Source organism: Poecile atricapillus, chromosome Z (genome assembly GCF_030490865.1).
Source record: "Poecile atricapillus isolate bPoeAtr1 chromosome Z, bPoeAtr1.hap1, whole genome shotgun sequence".
Classification (NCBI taxonomy): domain Eukaryota; kingdom Metazoa; phylum Chordata; class Aves; order Passeriformes; family Paridae; genus Poecile; species Poecile atricapillus.
Genome location: NC_081289.1, coordinates 29,154,929 through 29,170,284, shown reverse-complemented (window position 1 = coordinate 29,170,284; position 15,356 = coordinate 29,154,929). Strand labels below are relative to the sequence as shown.

Genomic DNA, 15,356 nt, shown 5'->3' with positions numbered 1-15,356 from the left:
GGATGAAAATCTGAATCAATTTTAAAAAAAATAACAAATCTTCTCCTTTTGTTGCTTAGGTGTACTGCTAGTACTAAGCCTTCTGTTTTTCCCTCAGGATCTTGCACAAGTGTACAGCTTAATGTTGTAATGTTTGTTTGGTTTTTTTTTTTATTTTTAATGACCTTTCCCTGTAAGACTCCAACAATTTTTTATTTAAATTTGGATTCTCTACACTCTTGTTTCCCACTGGAAGTACACACCTCTACAAAGTGCATCAAAGCTTCTTACTGGGAGGCTGCTAAAGATATTTCTGTGCCAAGGACCTGGAATTGCAGCTTGCTTTCTGGTCTGGTCAAACATCATAAACACACCATAGGAAAAATGAATTGTTTAGGAGTCATCAGTGCATGTGAAGCGTGCACATATTGCACAAAGGATGTTCTGACAGTTTTGTGTACACTAAGATTTATTTGTGGAACACTGACAGCTGATGGTGTACTTTGACTGTAATGCTGGAAGTTATTTCTACAAAGAAAAAGAAAATAAAGGCAAAGAAGAGAAAGAAAAAGGGGAATTTTGCCCCACTGTGAAGGGCAATGACGGGGTCCCATAGGAACATCCTCCTCTAGGACTCTCCAATGCTGCAGGTGATGGCAGTGAAAATGACCAGTATGATGATTTCTTGCCATGCTTCCCGTTAGCATGATACACTTTTCATCAAGACCCACTTAAACTCCTGTGGGTTATTTATGGGTGTGTTTCTGTTAGATCTGGGAGGAGACTGCTCATCATGTGCAAGTGTTGCACATCCATTGCTTGTTAATGTTCTGTGAATATATAAAACTGGATAATATTTACCGAGAATCTAAATAGCCATTGGCTCTTTTGTTGAACACCACGTTTGTTTTTCTCCTTTACACACTGAAATCTGCAATACAAGAGAAAAAGAAGGAGTGGGAGGAACAGCAATTCTCACACCAGTTCTTCCGCAAGAATCCACCATAATAACACTGTGGGGGTTTACGGAGGCAGGGCTGCGAGAGCAATAATATGTGAACAGCACAAGTGCAATAAAGGAAACACATTGCCACAGAGAGGCTGGTAATTATTGTCTCATGGCTTCCAGAGATGTTATATAGCTGCAAGCAGCATGTCCTGAGCTACAGGCAAAGCACAAAAGTACATGAGAGTTAGCCAGAGGCTGGACACAACCTGACTAGAAGCCATAAATTCCGGTATGAAATCAAGTTCCTTGTTGAGAGTAGTGTTTAGCACAGGAATGTCAGGGTGCAGCTGGCAAGGGAGATTTCCCAAGGTCAGCAGAGGAGGAGAGGATGCCACAGCTCTCCTAATTTAGTCCCAGCTTCAGCTCTGGCTGTTTCAGAGGAAAGTCACAACACAGGGAGGAATGCTTGAATAAATACCTCCTAACACCCTGCTTGGTGATCAGCTTAGAACTGAGATTTGATTACACTTGCTGAGATTTGACCTTACATAACCACCTGTTTTCTGAGAGGTCCTAAAATAATCCAGTCTCCTTTTAAATCCAGCTCTGGTGGGTGACTTCTTTAGGACACCTTCACCTGCAGAACACTGACTTCTGCCATGGTACCTCGTGAGGGATGGAGAGCAAAAGCTGATCTCCTGCATGCTAGGCTCTGGAGTGCAGGGGATGCAAAGAAGACACCCCTGCTCCCCGATGACAGGGATTGTCTTCCCTTCACAGGCCCTGTCCTCTCACTCACCCCCTCCCACCAGCTGAGCTTTCTCTCTCTCTCCTTCACTGAGCTGCTCTGTCCATCCTCAGCCTTTCTCAGGCTAGCCTCTGGAGGAAACTGGCTCTGTTTTGCCCCTACACTCACACTCCCAACCAAAATCCTTTTCCTTCCTCAGACTAGACTCTGAATGAAGCTGGCTCTGTTTTGCCCCTACCCTCTCATCCCCAATAAAATCCTTTTCCTTCCTCTATCTTCCTGTTTCCCTTGCTCTCTCAGAGGATTGTGAAGCGACATGTGAAGTCTTTGCACACCTTCAGGCTTGTGACAGGGGTTATGGGATTAGCACTTTAACAAGCCTGAAAGCTTCTTAGACAAGCATTAAATCTCCAATCTCTCCATCTTTCAAAGAAATCACTTCTGGAGGAGCTGGAGAGATGGAGCACACAGTCATGTTTCAGGGGTCAGCTCTTCACCCAGCTGAGAGCCCCCAAGCCCAGTGGCTAGGTGGTTTGAAGCGATTCGCATGGGATTTGGGAAACCCAGTTAAACCTTTACCAGGCGCTTTGCTTTAGCACCTCAAAGTGCCTTCTCTCTCCTTGCTCTCCACGCAGAATACTGACTCCCTTGCCTGGCATTTTATCTAGCCTCCATGTCTTTCCTCCCTTCCCACCCCAAGGCCTGCACACCCCTTTGCAGCACTTTAAAAGGGGTGAGTAGCACCAGGTAAGAAGAAAAGAGGCACCACCCCTCCTAGGCACAACAGGCTCAAACTTGCTGACTTTTAAAGCCAATCCTGGGGCAATTTGTGCCTGTGTTTTATTCAGAGGGGATGAATTCATGCTGCATTGGCCATATCACACTGTTCATCCCACTTAACTGAGAGTCAGAGAAGGCAGTGCTGGGATTACCAGAGCTGGGTGCACTTCGTGGTGCAGTGAATGCTCCCCTAGATGGCATGGAAAGGACTCATGTCTGAGCTCCCTGACCTGTCACCTTGCCCATTCCCATCCCCTCGTGACTGCCTCAGGAGCAGATTACCTCCTCCCATCTCTGCAGGGAAGAAGATCTCTGCATGTAGTGAAGGACAGCACCTGGGGACACCATCCAGGGGACACCCATGGCCAAAACTGACACTTATTTTGCAGCACCTGCTGACGTGAATTTGCTGAACCGTGAAGTTGTCTTCACAGCGTGTCACCTGTAGCTTTCCTGGAGACTGTAAAAAGCTTGAGGAGGAGGCAAAACTCATGACAGTGACAAGATTCAGCAACATTATTCATTAGAGAGAAATCAAACTTAGTAACACTATGTACCGAGTTCAGTGAAAATACAAATTAGTAGTTCCAAAACAAATCACTTTACAAGAGCAGCACTAAAAAGTAATACTCTGTTGAGCCTCCTAAAATTACAAAACTGGATCCCTACCTGGACTGAAATATCTTTTTATTTTTCCCCTCAGAGCTTCCAGCCTGGAAAATTTCAGCTCCAAATTAGACAGTTTTGGAGATTACAAGTAGGTGAAAATAAGAAATTCTAACAGGTGAAATTTTTCTGGATTAGTCACTTCTAAAGGTCATAAAGTAGTTCAGTTCCTCAAACGCAGTGACCTGTTCCACAGAAGAGGGAGATGGCATTTAGCAGCACAAAGCTGCAATGTACCACCACTGCAAAAAATTCAAATCCAGAAGTACTGGACTGGCAGCAATCCAAATTCAAATAGGAAAAAAATGCCTAATTTTTTTAATCTTACAATTTCAAAAAAAGTCAAGGTTTATTATTTCCCATAGGGTGCTACAGACATATATGACTGTTGGGAGTATAGGCTCTGTAGTTGAAGGATAAGCATTTATAATTTTGCATAAACTTTTTGAAATAAACTTAGACACTAGCAGTTGATTACAGCTATTAATGTGGTCTACTAATTGTACAATCAACTGTTATCAGTGGGGTAAAATTAAATAAGACTTAATCATAGTATTTTAAGTAAAAAATATAATTTTCCGACTAAGAACGTATTTGAAATTTTACCATATGTTTTGCAGTAAAGCAGGTACACTTTAGCTGTTGTCCCTGCCTCCTTCTGTCACAGAGAAAAGAGCTGGCTGGGGTTGGACAACGCCTGCCAAGAGATGATCTTCATGGCATGGCATCAGTTTGTCAAAGACGAAATACTCAGTGGTAGAGATTTGCTTTCAGCGATGTTCTGCTCCATTGTGGTTCAAACCTTTCCTTTCTTCCAGCAGAGCAGTGACGTGGTTCCCCAGCAGGATGCTGGATATTCTGACCCAAAGGATCTGGCTTCTGAGTTCCCATCTGCTTGGCACGGTGCGATTCCAACGTCTGCAGCTCCTTCTCACACTGCTTATCAATAGGAAAAAGAGGCACAGAGCAGTTACATGATGTCCCCACAATCACATACTGACTAACTTCTAATTTAGGAGTAAAATCTGTTTCCCCTGCATGCTAGGCAGATGAACCCATACATATGGGTACATCATATGAATATGGTGCACATACATATGGTGGCACACAATTACACATCCCTATACCTTTATGCATAGTTGTGGATAAATTGATCTTAATGTATGCACACATGCATTTAGAAATAGCGTGTAAAGAGCTACACAAAGGAACATGCAGTCTGGTGTTTCACTAAAAAGAAACCCACAAAAGAGAACAAGCTAATCTCGACTATGCCTCAGCAAGGATGATTGCAATAACACTATTTAAAATTGCACTGTATGGTCGCTAAGACCAAGGAAATTTCAAACCAAGCCATGAGTGAACAGTAACCTCAACCCACACCTCCTCCCAGCTCAACTGTGTTCAGTTTCTAAGCTGAAATCAGAGAATTAGTCCAGACAGCAAAGAAACCAAGACAAGAAGCTGATGTACAAGACACAGAGGCTTCCTCAAAGATTTCCATATTTAACATATCCAACTCTTCACAGTTTTCCCAGGCCAAGACTGCTTATATGAACAACATGAGCTGCCATAACATGGCACTGTAGTTGAAAGAATTTGTTCTGTCCTTTCCTCATCCCCATCTCACTCAGCCACTGGTGCTGGCATAAAGGTTTAGCCACATTTGTCTGTTACGAACAAGTACAGGTTTTGTCCATAATGAACAACTATCTGGGTTGAAAACTCACCAATATATACTTACACATTTGCTTACATGTTTTTTTTCCCCGGCACCATTTGAATTCATTTCAGTACTGTATTCAAGTCAGGTTCCTTGTGCTGGCTCAGGGGAAGGGTTAGTGTAGCAGTGAAAAAAAGTGGCAGAGAATAAAATCATTTTTCTTGATGTGAAACTAAATAATGGAAGCTTGAAATGTTTCTCAGGCTTTAGCCCCTGATAAATGGGAATCCATTGTCAGACAGACATATGCTCTGTTTTTCCCTTGAAATTTATGAGGTAAGAATCATTGTGCCACCCACAACCTAAATGAATGCAATATCTGGCTGGAAAAATCAGTCTCCCTCTTCTGAGATCTGAAGAAGACCCCCTTTCCTCAGTTGTTTACAACCTTTAAAAATTTGTGTCCAATAAACACTTTTAATGGATATGCGGATCCTGGGCAGTGAATGTAAGCCCATTGGCAATAGATATGCTTTGCTTATTTTGCTGCTGCAAATGCATTAAGAGCAGTCTATCAGTCATTGCAGGCCCAGATTTGTTGTTTGCAAACCGATGATCTAATTTGTTGTGCACTGAGGACTATGTACACGAAGGATGTATGTGACTGATGAACTAAGTGGGCACTCCATGAGGGGCGAAGAAAGAGGAAACCTGCTGATCTTTCAGAAAGTAAGCGGTGTAAAATCTTCTCGATCATTTAAACAACCCTGGGAAACGAGAGCTTTTTCTTCCTGAGGTAGCTGATCTTGGAACCTGCTCGTATGACAACGGCTTGGAGTTGGGAACAATAAGCAGATTAAGTGCAGCAGGTAGCAGGAAAAATGAGGTTCGTAACAACCTCCATATGCAATACTCCTTATATTCCCACGTTCGCGGCAATACACGACCCGATTCTCCGCATATTTTAATCGGTATAAATCAGCGCCAGTTTTTGAAACCGACCTTAATTACACCAGGAAAATAAACAAAATAAAAGCCTGGGGAGAAAAAACAAAGCTATCACCCCCTCGCTGCCAGGCACAGCAGCCCTCACCGAGAGCCCGCAGCCCGGCGAGCACTCTGGCCGGGCTGGGCTCGGCAGACAAAGCCCCGTGCACCTCAGCGCAGCAGGAGCGCGGCAGACAAAGCGGGGCAGGCGGCGGAGCGCCGCAGCATGCGGGGCCGCGCAGGGCTTCCTCTGCTGGTGGGCTGCTGCTGCCGCCGCGCTTTGCTCTTTTTTTCTTTTTTTTTTTTCTTTTTTTTTTTTTTCGCTGCGTGTGAGTGTTATTTTTTTTTTTTTTTTCCTCTCCTCACCAACTTCCTTCCTGCTCCAACTGCCAGAGCCCGAGGCTGAGCGCTGACAGCAGAGGAGGACCCCGGCCGCAGGCGCCGCTCCGCCGGTGAGTGCGAGGGGCGGGCGGGGGGCGCCGCGCAGGGACAGTGGAGCGGGAGCAGCCCCGGCTCCATCCCCGCCGGCGCCGCGCAACTTTGCGCCTTTGCCCGTGCCCGCTCTTGCCCGGGAAGACGGGCAGAGCCCTGCCTGCACCCGAGGGGGAAGTCAGGCTCGGCGCTGCGGTGGGGCGGAGGGGCAGGGGAAGAAGGGAAGAGGCCCCCGCGGACCCGGGCTGGCGGCGGCTGTGTCCCTGCCGAGTGGTACCCGGCGCTCCCCGGGCGATGGGCTGTCCCCGCACCCCGGGGCTTGGGGTGGGGAGGCCGGGGCTGGGGGCGCTGCTGAGTCCGGTGTGTTTCTCCCCCATCGCGGAAAATTACTTCCTCCCTGCTAAACCCTCTTCCTGGAGATAAGCCCTCGGCCAGGGGTTGGTTTGGATAAGTGATGGGCAGATGGAGGGCAAGTAAAGTGCTGTCCCTCTAACACCACTTTTTGTTCCCCGTGGAGGCATGGGGGGCCTGCCCTCCACCTTGTCACTGCCCCTTCCTGCTGCAGGTGCGAGGGCAGCTGTCCACCTACGGCGCAGGCAGAGCCCAGCTACGAGGCGCTCACCCCTCTCGCCAAGGCGTGATTCCTTCCTTGCCCCCTGCAGCCATCCCTCTCTAACAGGGATCCCTAACCCTGCCTTTGCCCTCTCCCTCTGTTTCACGGGTGCTGCCAGGCCTCAGGGGTGCAGGTGACTCAGGAGTGTGGGCTAGGGCTGCAGAAATGTGAGAAAAATGTGGCAGGGCAAGACGCCAGCCACACAGATTTCTCCTAGCATGGTATAATGAGTTAATTTTCTCATTTTATGAGGCTCTTGTTCTGGATGGGGGGGGGGGGGTCCATAATAGCCCTTGGCCTGGGCAGTAGCACAGAAACTCAGGAACCCCGACAGCAGCATGGTGTCTCTAGAGAGGCAGAGGTGCCTGAGCTCAGGAATGTGTCTCAGCTTGCAGAGGGGACCAGCTCTGGAGCTGGAGCAAGTAGGGGCAGGAGCTGCTGAAATGGGAGCTTTCCTCTTGGTCACCGCCTGCCTTGGAGTTTGGCAGGAAGGCAGCGTCAAGTCCACGGCTTGGGGAAAAATGCCAGAACTTGGTCTGATCGGTGCCATCCTGAGATGCCTGTGAGTCAGAGGTTGTTCATCCCAGACAGCCTGGCTGGTTCTGTTCCCTGCAGGATCTTGCTGTTGGCATGGCAGGTTGTCTGTCCACCTTTCTGGGAGGTTTTCGGAATCTAGAAGCGTTCCCCTTCAAGCGAGCCACCCCCGCGGGCTGGCAGGGACGGTCTCTGCAGCATGTGTGATGCAAAAGGAAGGTCTGAGGGATTCTGAGGGATGAGGAGCAAGCAGCTGGTCCAGTCCTGACTTTGCCTTTTCTCTGCATGTGGACAGAGATGCCTCTTTCCATCTCCTGTGTCTGACACTCTCCTGTGATAAAGGACAAGAGGTGGACATGGGAGGGTGGGAGTGGGCAGGCACCTCTGGTCTGTGCTTGTATTGGTGGCAGATGCAGCCTGGTATTGTGAGAGAGCTCAGGTCAGTGCTCAGACCTGCAGCTGGAGCAAGTGGAAGGCAAGACTCGGCAGTGGCTGTCATGGCTAATCACAGCCTCTTCCTGTGCTGAATGTGGAATGGCACTGAGGGGATTGTGAAGCTTTCTAAGGTGCTGTGCTGGGGCCACAGAGTGGTGGAGCACGTGTAATTGCTGCTTTCAGGAGGGAGCTTTTGGTTTCCTTTCTCCTGAGGACAAGTTCAAGGGATTTTCCTATGGGCCTTTCCTATGGTACTTGGGTACTTCACAGTCCTAGATCTGGGCATGAACTGAGCCAGGGTTATTCAGCTGCTGGGACCTGTTTTTTTTCCTATTTGTTTGGGTTGAGATTCCCTTTTATTTTCCATCTGTCCATTCTGCACTAGCTCCTCACTCACCACAAAATTGCAAAGTCGTCTTGCAATGGCCATTTCCAATTAGAATACCTGACTGAATCTTCTTGTTTGTGTGCTGCTCAGTCCTCTGTTCCTTTGCAACATGCCAATGTACCACTCCTTGATTATTTTTCTTCCCTGTACTGGAATTGCTCTGAGAGGTCTGCATACTGCTCAGAGTTGCCTGCCACCACTTGCTGATTCACCTTGAACAGTTGTTTTCTCTTTTTTTTTTAATTTTTTTTGGTGTTTCTTTTCTATTTTAATGAATGAAAAAACTATCCCATTAGCTTCCAGTTTAACTTTTGGGAGCAGGGGCAAATGTTAAGGCCACAGCTGCAGAGAAGGACAAATGACTTGTTTGGAAAATTTCAAATAAGCAAGCAAAAGGGGACTTTTTAGTAGGGACAGTCTCAAAGAAGGATAAGTGGAAGTGAACTGAATGATCTGAGTAGCTTGACCGAATCCTCTTGCTGCCAAAGAACAAGGAATGGTTTGGCCATTTGTGACAGCTGCCACTGTACCAGGGCACTGCTCTGGTTTTCAGCCTTTCTCTGAAGAGTGGGAAGGTGGCTAGGACCATGTGGCTGGCTCCTCGAGGCAGGCAGCTGACTAAGGGGCACCTGGCACAGCATTGCTTACCTCTCCTGCCTGTCTCCTGTTCCCCCATCCCATGCTCTGGCTGCCCATTGGTTGCTATTTCCCTGCCCTGGCTCCCATTTGGGATGCCACCCAAGCAGTTTGGCTGCCCTTGTGCCGTTCCTCGGTGTGTGACCCAGCCCTGCTGCCCTGCCTCTCCCCTCCGAGAAGCACCACTGGAGCGGCTCGGTTATGCGTGGCTGTTCTGGGGTCACCATCACTCTTCCTTCCTCGCTGGGAATGAGTCCTGATCGCTGTCTGAAGGGAGCTGATGGTGGGAGCACAGGGAATGCCAGCCGATAGACCACCCTGCCCGCTTCCTTGGGAGCTTCAGCTGACTTGCTGATCTGAGGAAGTGGCTGTCAGGTATTCGATCTTTCTGTGAAAGGTGGCTTTTAACCCATTATGAGAGGGTGAACGAAACATCTGTCCTTGGTTTTATTCGTGTTTCTCTGTGCTCCAGCGTGTGGCGGTGGCTCTTTGTGCGAGATTGCCGGAGAGCACCGAAGCCTTGTAGGATGGCTTGTAATTGCAGGGTTGCCGGCCACAACTGTGCTGCAGAGTGGCTGTAAATCACTCTGGTTTCAGCCTCTGCTCCTGCACCTCCTCCCTGGGAGGGAAGAATGGTGTAGGTCTGCGTGTGCGCGTGGTGCCTGCAGGGAGAGAGGAGCGGGGGTAGAGGGGGATTGTGTTTGAGCCAGAATATCAGCACAGCAGTGTCTGGATTGCAGCTGGTCACCGTCGCCATTTGCCTGTAGGAATCCCGCTGCCTTCGGCACTGGGTGGGTCCCTGCCTGTCAGGGGAACTGAGGCACGCTGTGCCCAGAGCGAGTGCCCCCAGGGACACTACTCCCACCCACAGCAATCTCATTGACTGCCCCCTCCTCTGTCACCCAGACCGAGTGACCATGACTGAGAAGACACAAGAACCTCATGTAGAGGATGATGATGATGAGCTGGATGGGAAACTCAACTACAAACCTCCTCCCCAGAAAACACTGCAGGAGCTGCAAGAGTTGGACAAGGATGATGAAAGCCTCGCTAAGTACAAGAAGTCCCTGCTGGGAGATGGACCTGTGGTAGTAGGTAGGCTGAGGGACGCTGATAGGGAGGGGATGGGGAGATGTGCTGCAACAGTGTGCTGTGGGGATGAGGCAAGGTTGCTTCAAAGATGAGGGATCTTGTTTGGCCAGGGACATGCACTGCTTGTGCAGGACTGGGGATGGACAGATGGAAAAGTGCATGTAAAAGGAGCACAGAAGATGCTATGGGTGTCAGGAGTTAGGAAGATTACTGGGGAGTGCTGGCATTGGAAGAGGATTTGTGGTGGGAGATGTATGGGTCTCAGAGGACTTTTGAGGGGTTAGGAACATGAAGGGGTCAGCCTATGCTGTGAGGTGGTCTTGTTGCTCAGAATGATCTTAAGAAGGAAGTTTTCTGTGGCGGAATGATCACCTCTAGGTATTGTGATGGAGGCCAGAGGGATCCATGTGGAAGGACTGTGTAGACATGGGGTCCTATTGTGCTAAGGAAGCCTGGCATTACTGGATGTTTCATGAAATGCAGTTTCTGCCTGGCAAGGCATCCCTGTTTCTTCAGTGTAATTCCCCTTCGATTGCATTTAATTTTGCAAGCTGACAGCTTCTCCCTGACTTTTCCTACCTGCAGACCCAACAGCTCCCAATGTGGTGGTCACCCGACTCACTCTGGTATGTGACTCTGCTCCAGGACCAATCACTATGGACCTTACAGGTAGGCACAGGCTCTGTCCTTCGTCACAGAGGGGAACAAGCCAAGGCCCTGGCATGCTCCAAGTTAAAATAGTTTGTCCTTGGGATGCTACAGTGGGTTTTAGAGGAGTTCTAAAGTCATCTTAGCCTTGTTTCTTATTTTAATATACACATATGAATAAAAAAGAAGGAGATGTAACAGAGGAAAATACTGAGGGTCTTTTTCTTCATCTAGACTGCTCTAGGAGCTCCTGGGTTTCTCTTGCCATCTCTGCTTGTTTCCTTTCAATGAGACTTCATGAGCACAAGGGATGTGCATACATTTGGGTAACAGGCTGTACTGAAACTTCAGAACCGAGCAATACTGCAGTTCCGGCTCCTGGGGACATGGGGAGAGAGCCTTATATGGGCTTTTCTGCAGAGAGAGGAAGCTGGGTCTGGAGGGGCAGAGAGGCTTCCTGTTTGCCCAAAACCACGCAGCTTTCCAAGCTGGGCAGGAGCTGTGAAACACACTCCTCTCACCCAAGCCAGGGCTGGGCGTGGATGGAGCGTACACACACTCCTGCATACACTCAGCAGCCAGTCTGTGCATAAACACCTTTATCTATATCTGCTCATACCTGTGTTTGTTTAGGCATTATCTTCTGTGGGCACAGATACATACGAACACCCAGGAATTTCTGTGTATTCGGTCTCACGACACAATCCTACACAGATGTCTGCATACTCATTTTACAGGTGTCATCCTTTGAAGGGATGCTCACCTCTGACAGCAACACCACCCCCATCTTCCTCCTGTGCCTGGTCTCTCCTCGCTGTGACACCTTTAGCTGACGGCTTGATCCTCTCCTTGCAGGTGACCTCGAAGCGCTCAAGAAAGAGACCTTCGTATTAAAGGAAGGGGTGGAATACAGAGTTAAGATCCACTTCAGAGTGAGTTGTTTTCCTGCAAATTGCTTCTTATCAGTGGCTAAGGCCAGTCAGTGGCAGTCTATCAGATAACTAGAGCCAGACAGCATGCGTGCCCAAAAGCTGAACGCTTGCAAAGCTCCCCTAGTTTCAGGTGTTGTTTTACCCAAGGGATGAGGTATTTCCAGGAAATCACTTCTGCTGGCTCACCCCTTGGAGGAAGCTGGTTTCTGTTTGCTCACACTGATAAACATCAAGTGGTTTAAAAGCCAGATGGGTAGTTTTGGCTGAGTTTGGTTTTGCTTTTCAGCCACTGGAAAATCTTTACTTCACACTAAGTGGAAATGAACAGGGAGGAGAAGAGAAGCAAGAATGGCTATTCATGAAATACTGATTCAGTCAGTATTACTGGGCTTCATGTACACATTACATTAAAAAGATGTAGTATTGTAGCATTTGGCTGAAGATACCTGAATTCTTCAGGTCATGATATACCGAAATGGGCTCACTTCTCCCTCACTCCCATTAATCAGTGTGTCAGCCATTTCTTCTGTTTACAGCTGAAAATGAAACTTGGCCACTCTGCAATGTGGCATCCAGCACAGAACTGGTCATCTCTGCCAGTGCTTGCTTCACAGCTAGGCTTGGAAGAGAAGTCAAAAAGGGAAGAAAAATAATTCTCCTGAGACAGACAAGGGAAAGTGTTAATATTGTGGGTTCTGTAGGGCAGATTTCCCTTTTTCTCTGAGGCTTGCTGTGTCAGAGATGAATGTCCCACAATGCTCTCCCCCAAGACACCTCCACCTCTCTTGTGCTCTGAAATATTTCCATCTGTATGTGTGCCTTGTTGACCAGAGATACCTGAAGCCAGACAGGTTATTCTAACTCCCTCAGTTCCATGGCTGGTAAGGGCTCGTACTGTGTGAATTCTACCCTGGGATGTAAAAGGATCTGTCCATCCTGTTTTCAGATTGAGTAGTGTCCACTGTGGGAGGGTGGTGTGTGCTGGAGGGGAGCAGCAGTGGATACATCCAAACTATCCATGGGAGATTTGAGAAAAGATTATGAAATCTGTCTCTCTGTCTTTTGAGAAGAAACTTTCCAGCTCCCCATGGAGCTTAGAGGGCACCTAAAGCTGTCCACCCGTGGGGGCTGAAGGAATGACTAGTTACCCATGTATGGTTTCCAATATTAAAATTATTAAATGGGAACTCCCTGCTTCACTTTTCTTTGTTCTCATCAGCATGTCTTGAGAACCTTAGTGATGTGCTCCAGTCAGCTTCAAAGTTGGGCACAGGATGGGGAAGTGCAGGAGATGCACAGAGGATGCTAAAGGTCTCCAGGTACCTATGGAGAAGTGTTAGGGACCTGTACAATGTGCCCTGTGCTGAGGCTCCCTTCTGTAGGGAGCCAAGATGAGTATGTCCCTGAGGAGAGGGAAAATCACCATGTACAAAAACTCCTCTCTTGACACTTCTGGTTACTTCCTGCAGGTAAACAGGGACATTGTGTCGGGACTGAAATACGTGCAGCACACCTACCGGACAGGGGTGAAGGGTGAGTAAGAGCCCTGCATGCCCTGCACAGCACTGCTCCTACTGTGTGTTCCATCTTCTCTAAGAAGTGTTCCTGCAGCTCTGGATGGGACAGAGGCTCCCTTGGTCCTGAGTCCCACCCTATGCTAACACTCAGGAGGTGACTTCTCAGCAGAGTGCTTCACCCAGGACAGCGGTTTCATGTTTTGTGCCAACTCAGTATGAGCCAGCTCTGGTACCTGTACACCACTGTCTGCAGCAGCCAGGTCTGCAGAGACTTCACTTAGTGCTTGCCACAGACTGCCTCTCCATACAGAGCACTTCTCCACCCCCTGTGCAGTGGCTCAGCCTGTGTGGAGCTTCCCACCCTCTGAAAGTTCCTCAGAAGCACTTGGTAAAATTCAGACCTGCTCTATGAAACTCCCCATTATGTGCAGGGCCCTGTATTTACCCAAGGGTTCTCCTCAGTGCTGCTCTGCTTGGAAAAGGCAGAGGAAAGCCCCGTTTTGCAAACACACACACCCCACGTGCATTTTCATGCTACCATCTCTAAGGCTTCAGCATCCTGTTCAGCACACATAACTGGTGTCTTCTCACCAGTAAAGAGAAGCAGTGGCAAATCAAAGTAGCTCTTGAGCCATATGCTGGTGTACTCACACCCTTCTAGCAGCCAGAATGTTCAGGTTCCTCCCAAATTTGTCTCAAACTGGGACAATCACATCACATGTGAGGGTGTACAAACTGAGTTGCCTGTTCACCTGCCCATCCCTCCATGTTGTCCATCCAGCTGTCCTTATGCTTCACTAACCTGCTTTTTGCACTGATTCTGCTCTCCTTTGCCGACATGGGCTGCTCTTTTCTCCCCCATCTCCTTTCTGCTCCTTTCCTCATTGCTTCCTCTCTCCCTTATCATTCCCATCTGAGAGGCTTATTCCCTGTGGATTGTTTTCTCCTAGTGGACAAAGCCACGTTCATGGTTGGCAGCTATGGGCCGCGGCCAGAGGAGTACGAGTTCCTGACACCTATTGAAGAGGCTCCTAAGGGTATGCTGGCTCGAGGCACCTATCACAACAAATCCTTCTTCACGGATGATGACAAGCATGACCATCTCACCTGGGAGTGGAACCTGTCCATCAAGAAGGAATGGACAGAATGAGTTCACCCAGTTTGCCTTCCCCCTTCCCATCCCCTTGCCTCCTGCACCAGTCTCCAGGTGGGCCATGCCCACCACTGCTCCTGCCTGCCAGCATGGCTGGCCACAGCCCTGGCAGCCCTTCCCTGGCTGCTGGGGCTCTGTGCCAGCCTCGGTCGATGCACAGCCCTGCAGGTGGCCTTTGCTGCTTCTTCCGATACACTGAAAACAGCCCAGTCGTTCTCACCGCCACCCCATCATGACACCACTTTGGGTTAAATTGGGAAGCATCTCCCTCCCTCTTCCCCAGTACTTCCTCCTGTTGTCCCCATCTGTCCTGTACCAACTCCAGTCCTGGAAGTGCCTTTTCGAGGAAACACGATCACCTGGCAGGGGCTGACTGGTCCCTGGAAAATCCCTATCTTGAGTTACACTTGCCATGTGCTCTGACTCATTGTAAAGGGTTATTTACCTCCCGCAATGGTCTCCTGGTCTGTATCTGGTGCCCTACCCTGTTAAAATCCATCCTTGTGCAGGCAAAGCCAGTCAGGGGGAATGCAGCTAGATGCCGTAACAAGACTTCAGTGTCTGAGAATAAAACCAGTTTCTTTCTTCTTTTCTGCATGAGTGTCACATTCTTTTCTAGAGCATGTTTCTCAGTGATGTGTATGTGAAGAATGCATTATAGGAAAAGGCTAAAGAGCATGTTTCAGCAGGGAAATAGCCCTCCTCCTTCAAAACATCAGCCTTATTCTATAAGCAAATTACTTCAGAACTATTTCCTTCAGGGATTTCATGAATCCTTTGAAGCCCAAGGCCTGGGCTGTGATGGGGGTAGACTCCAGGGGTAGACAGCCCCCACCTCTCATTCCAGATGGCAACTGTATGAGCCAGGGAGCTATAACATACCCTTCTCATGTTAAACACTTACCGTAGCAGCCACAGGGACATGCACAGGGACGCTTGCATGTCCCTGTGCATAGCCACAAGGACATGCAAGAGTTGCATGTCCCTGTGGCTAGCCTGCTGGCCAAGCACAAGGGAACATCAGCCTCCGGGATCCAGCAGCTGGAGATGGATGTTCTTAACCTGTCTAGGGTGTCTGGTCACAAGGGTGCAGGGCAGCTGCGATGTCAAGTGCTGTGGGTGAGGACACACCACCAGCAGTGTTGCTGCAGCTCTCCAAGGCTGATTCCTGCACAGCAGGGAGGGGCTTTCTCCAGCCAGTTAT

General features: G+C 48.8%; 1 protein-coding gene across 2 annotated transcripts; it reads left to right on the top strand.

Annotated features, from left to right (window-relative positions):
- Nucleotides 1–6,077: 6,077 nt before the first annotated feature.
- LOC131573455 (rho GDP-dissociation inhibitor 2) lies at nt 6,078–14,740 on the top strand. 2 transcript variants are annotated; one of them, XM_058827434.1, is made up of 6 exons: nt 6,078–6,224; nt 9,717–9,905; nt 10,488–10,571; nt 11,406–11,482; nt 12,952–13,015; nt 13,950–14,740. In XM_058827434.1, the coding sequence occupies exons 2-6, from the start codon at nt 9,728–9,730 to the stop codon at nt 14,147–14,149; spliced, it is 603 nt and encodes a 200-aa protein (XP_058683417.1). In that variant the 5' UTR covers nt 6,078–6,224; nt 9,717–9,727; the 3' UTR covers nt 14,150–14,740. The 2 variants fall into 2 exon arrangements, with proteins under 2 accessions (XP_058683417.1, XP_058683418.1); XM_058827435.1 differs by lacking the exon at nt 6,078–6,224 and adding an exon at nt 8,938–9,185.
- The last annotated feature ends 616 nt before the right edge of the window (nt 14,741–15,356 follow it).

Bases quoted from the DNA above. Each gene is read 5' to 3' on its own strand.
- LOC131573455 (XM_058827434.1), top strand. From the start codon at position 9,728: ATGACTGAGAAGACACAAGAACCTCATGTAGAGGATGATGATGATGAG. The intron at 10,572-11,405 runs GTAGGCACAGGC...CTCTCCTTGCAG, and splicing joins AATCACTATGGACCTTACAG to GTGACCTCGAAGCGCTCAAG. The intron at 13,016-13,949 runs GTGAGTAAGAGC...GTTTTCTCCTAG, and splicing joins CTACCGGACAGGGGTGAAGG to TGGACAAAGCCACGTTCATG.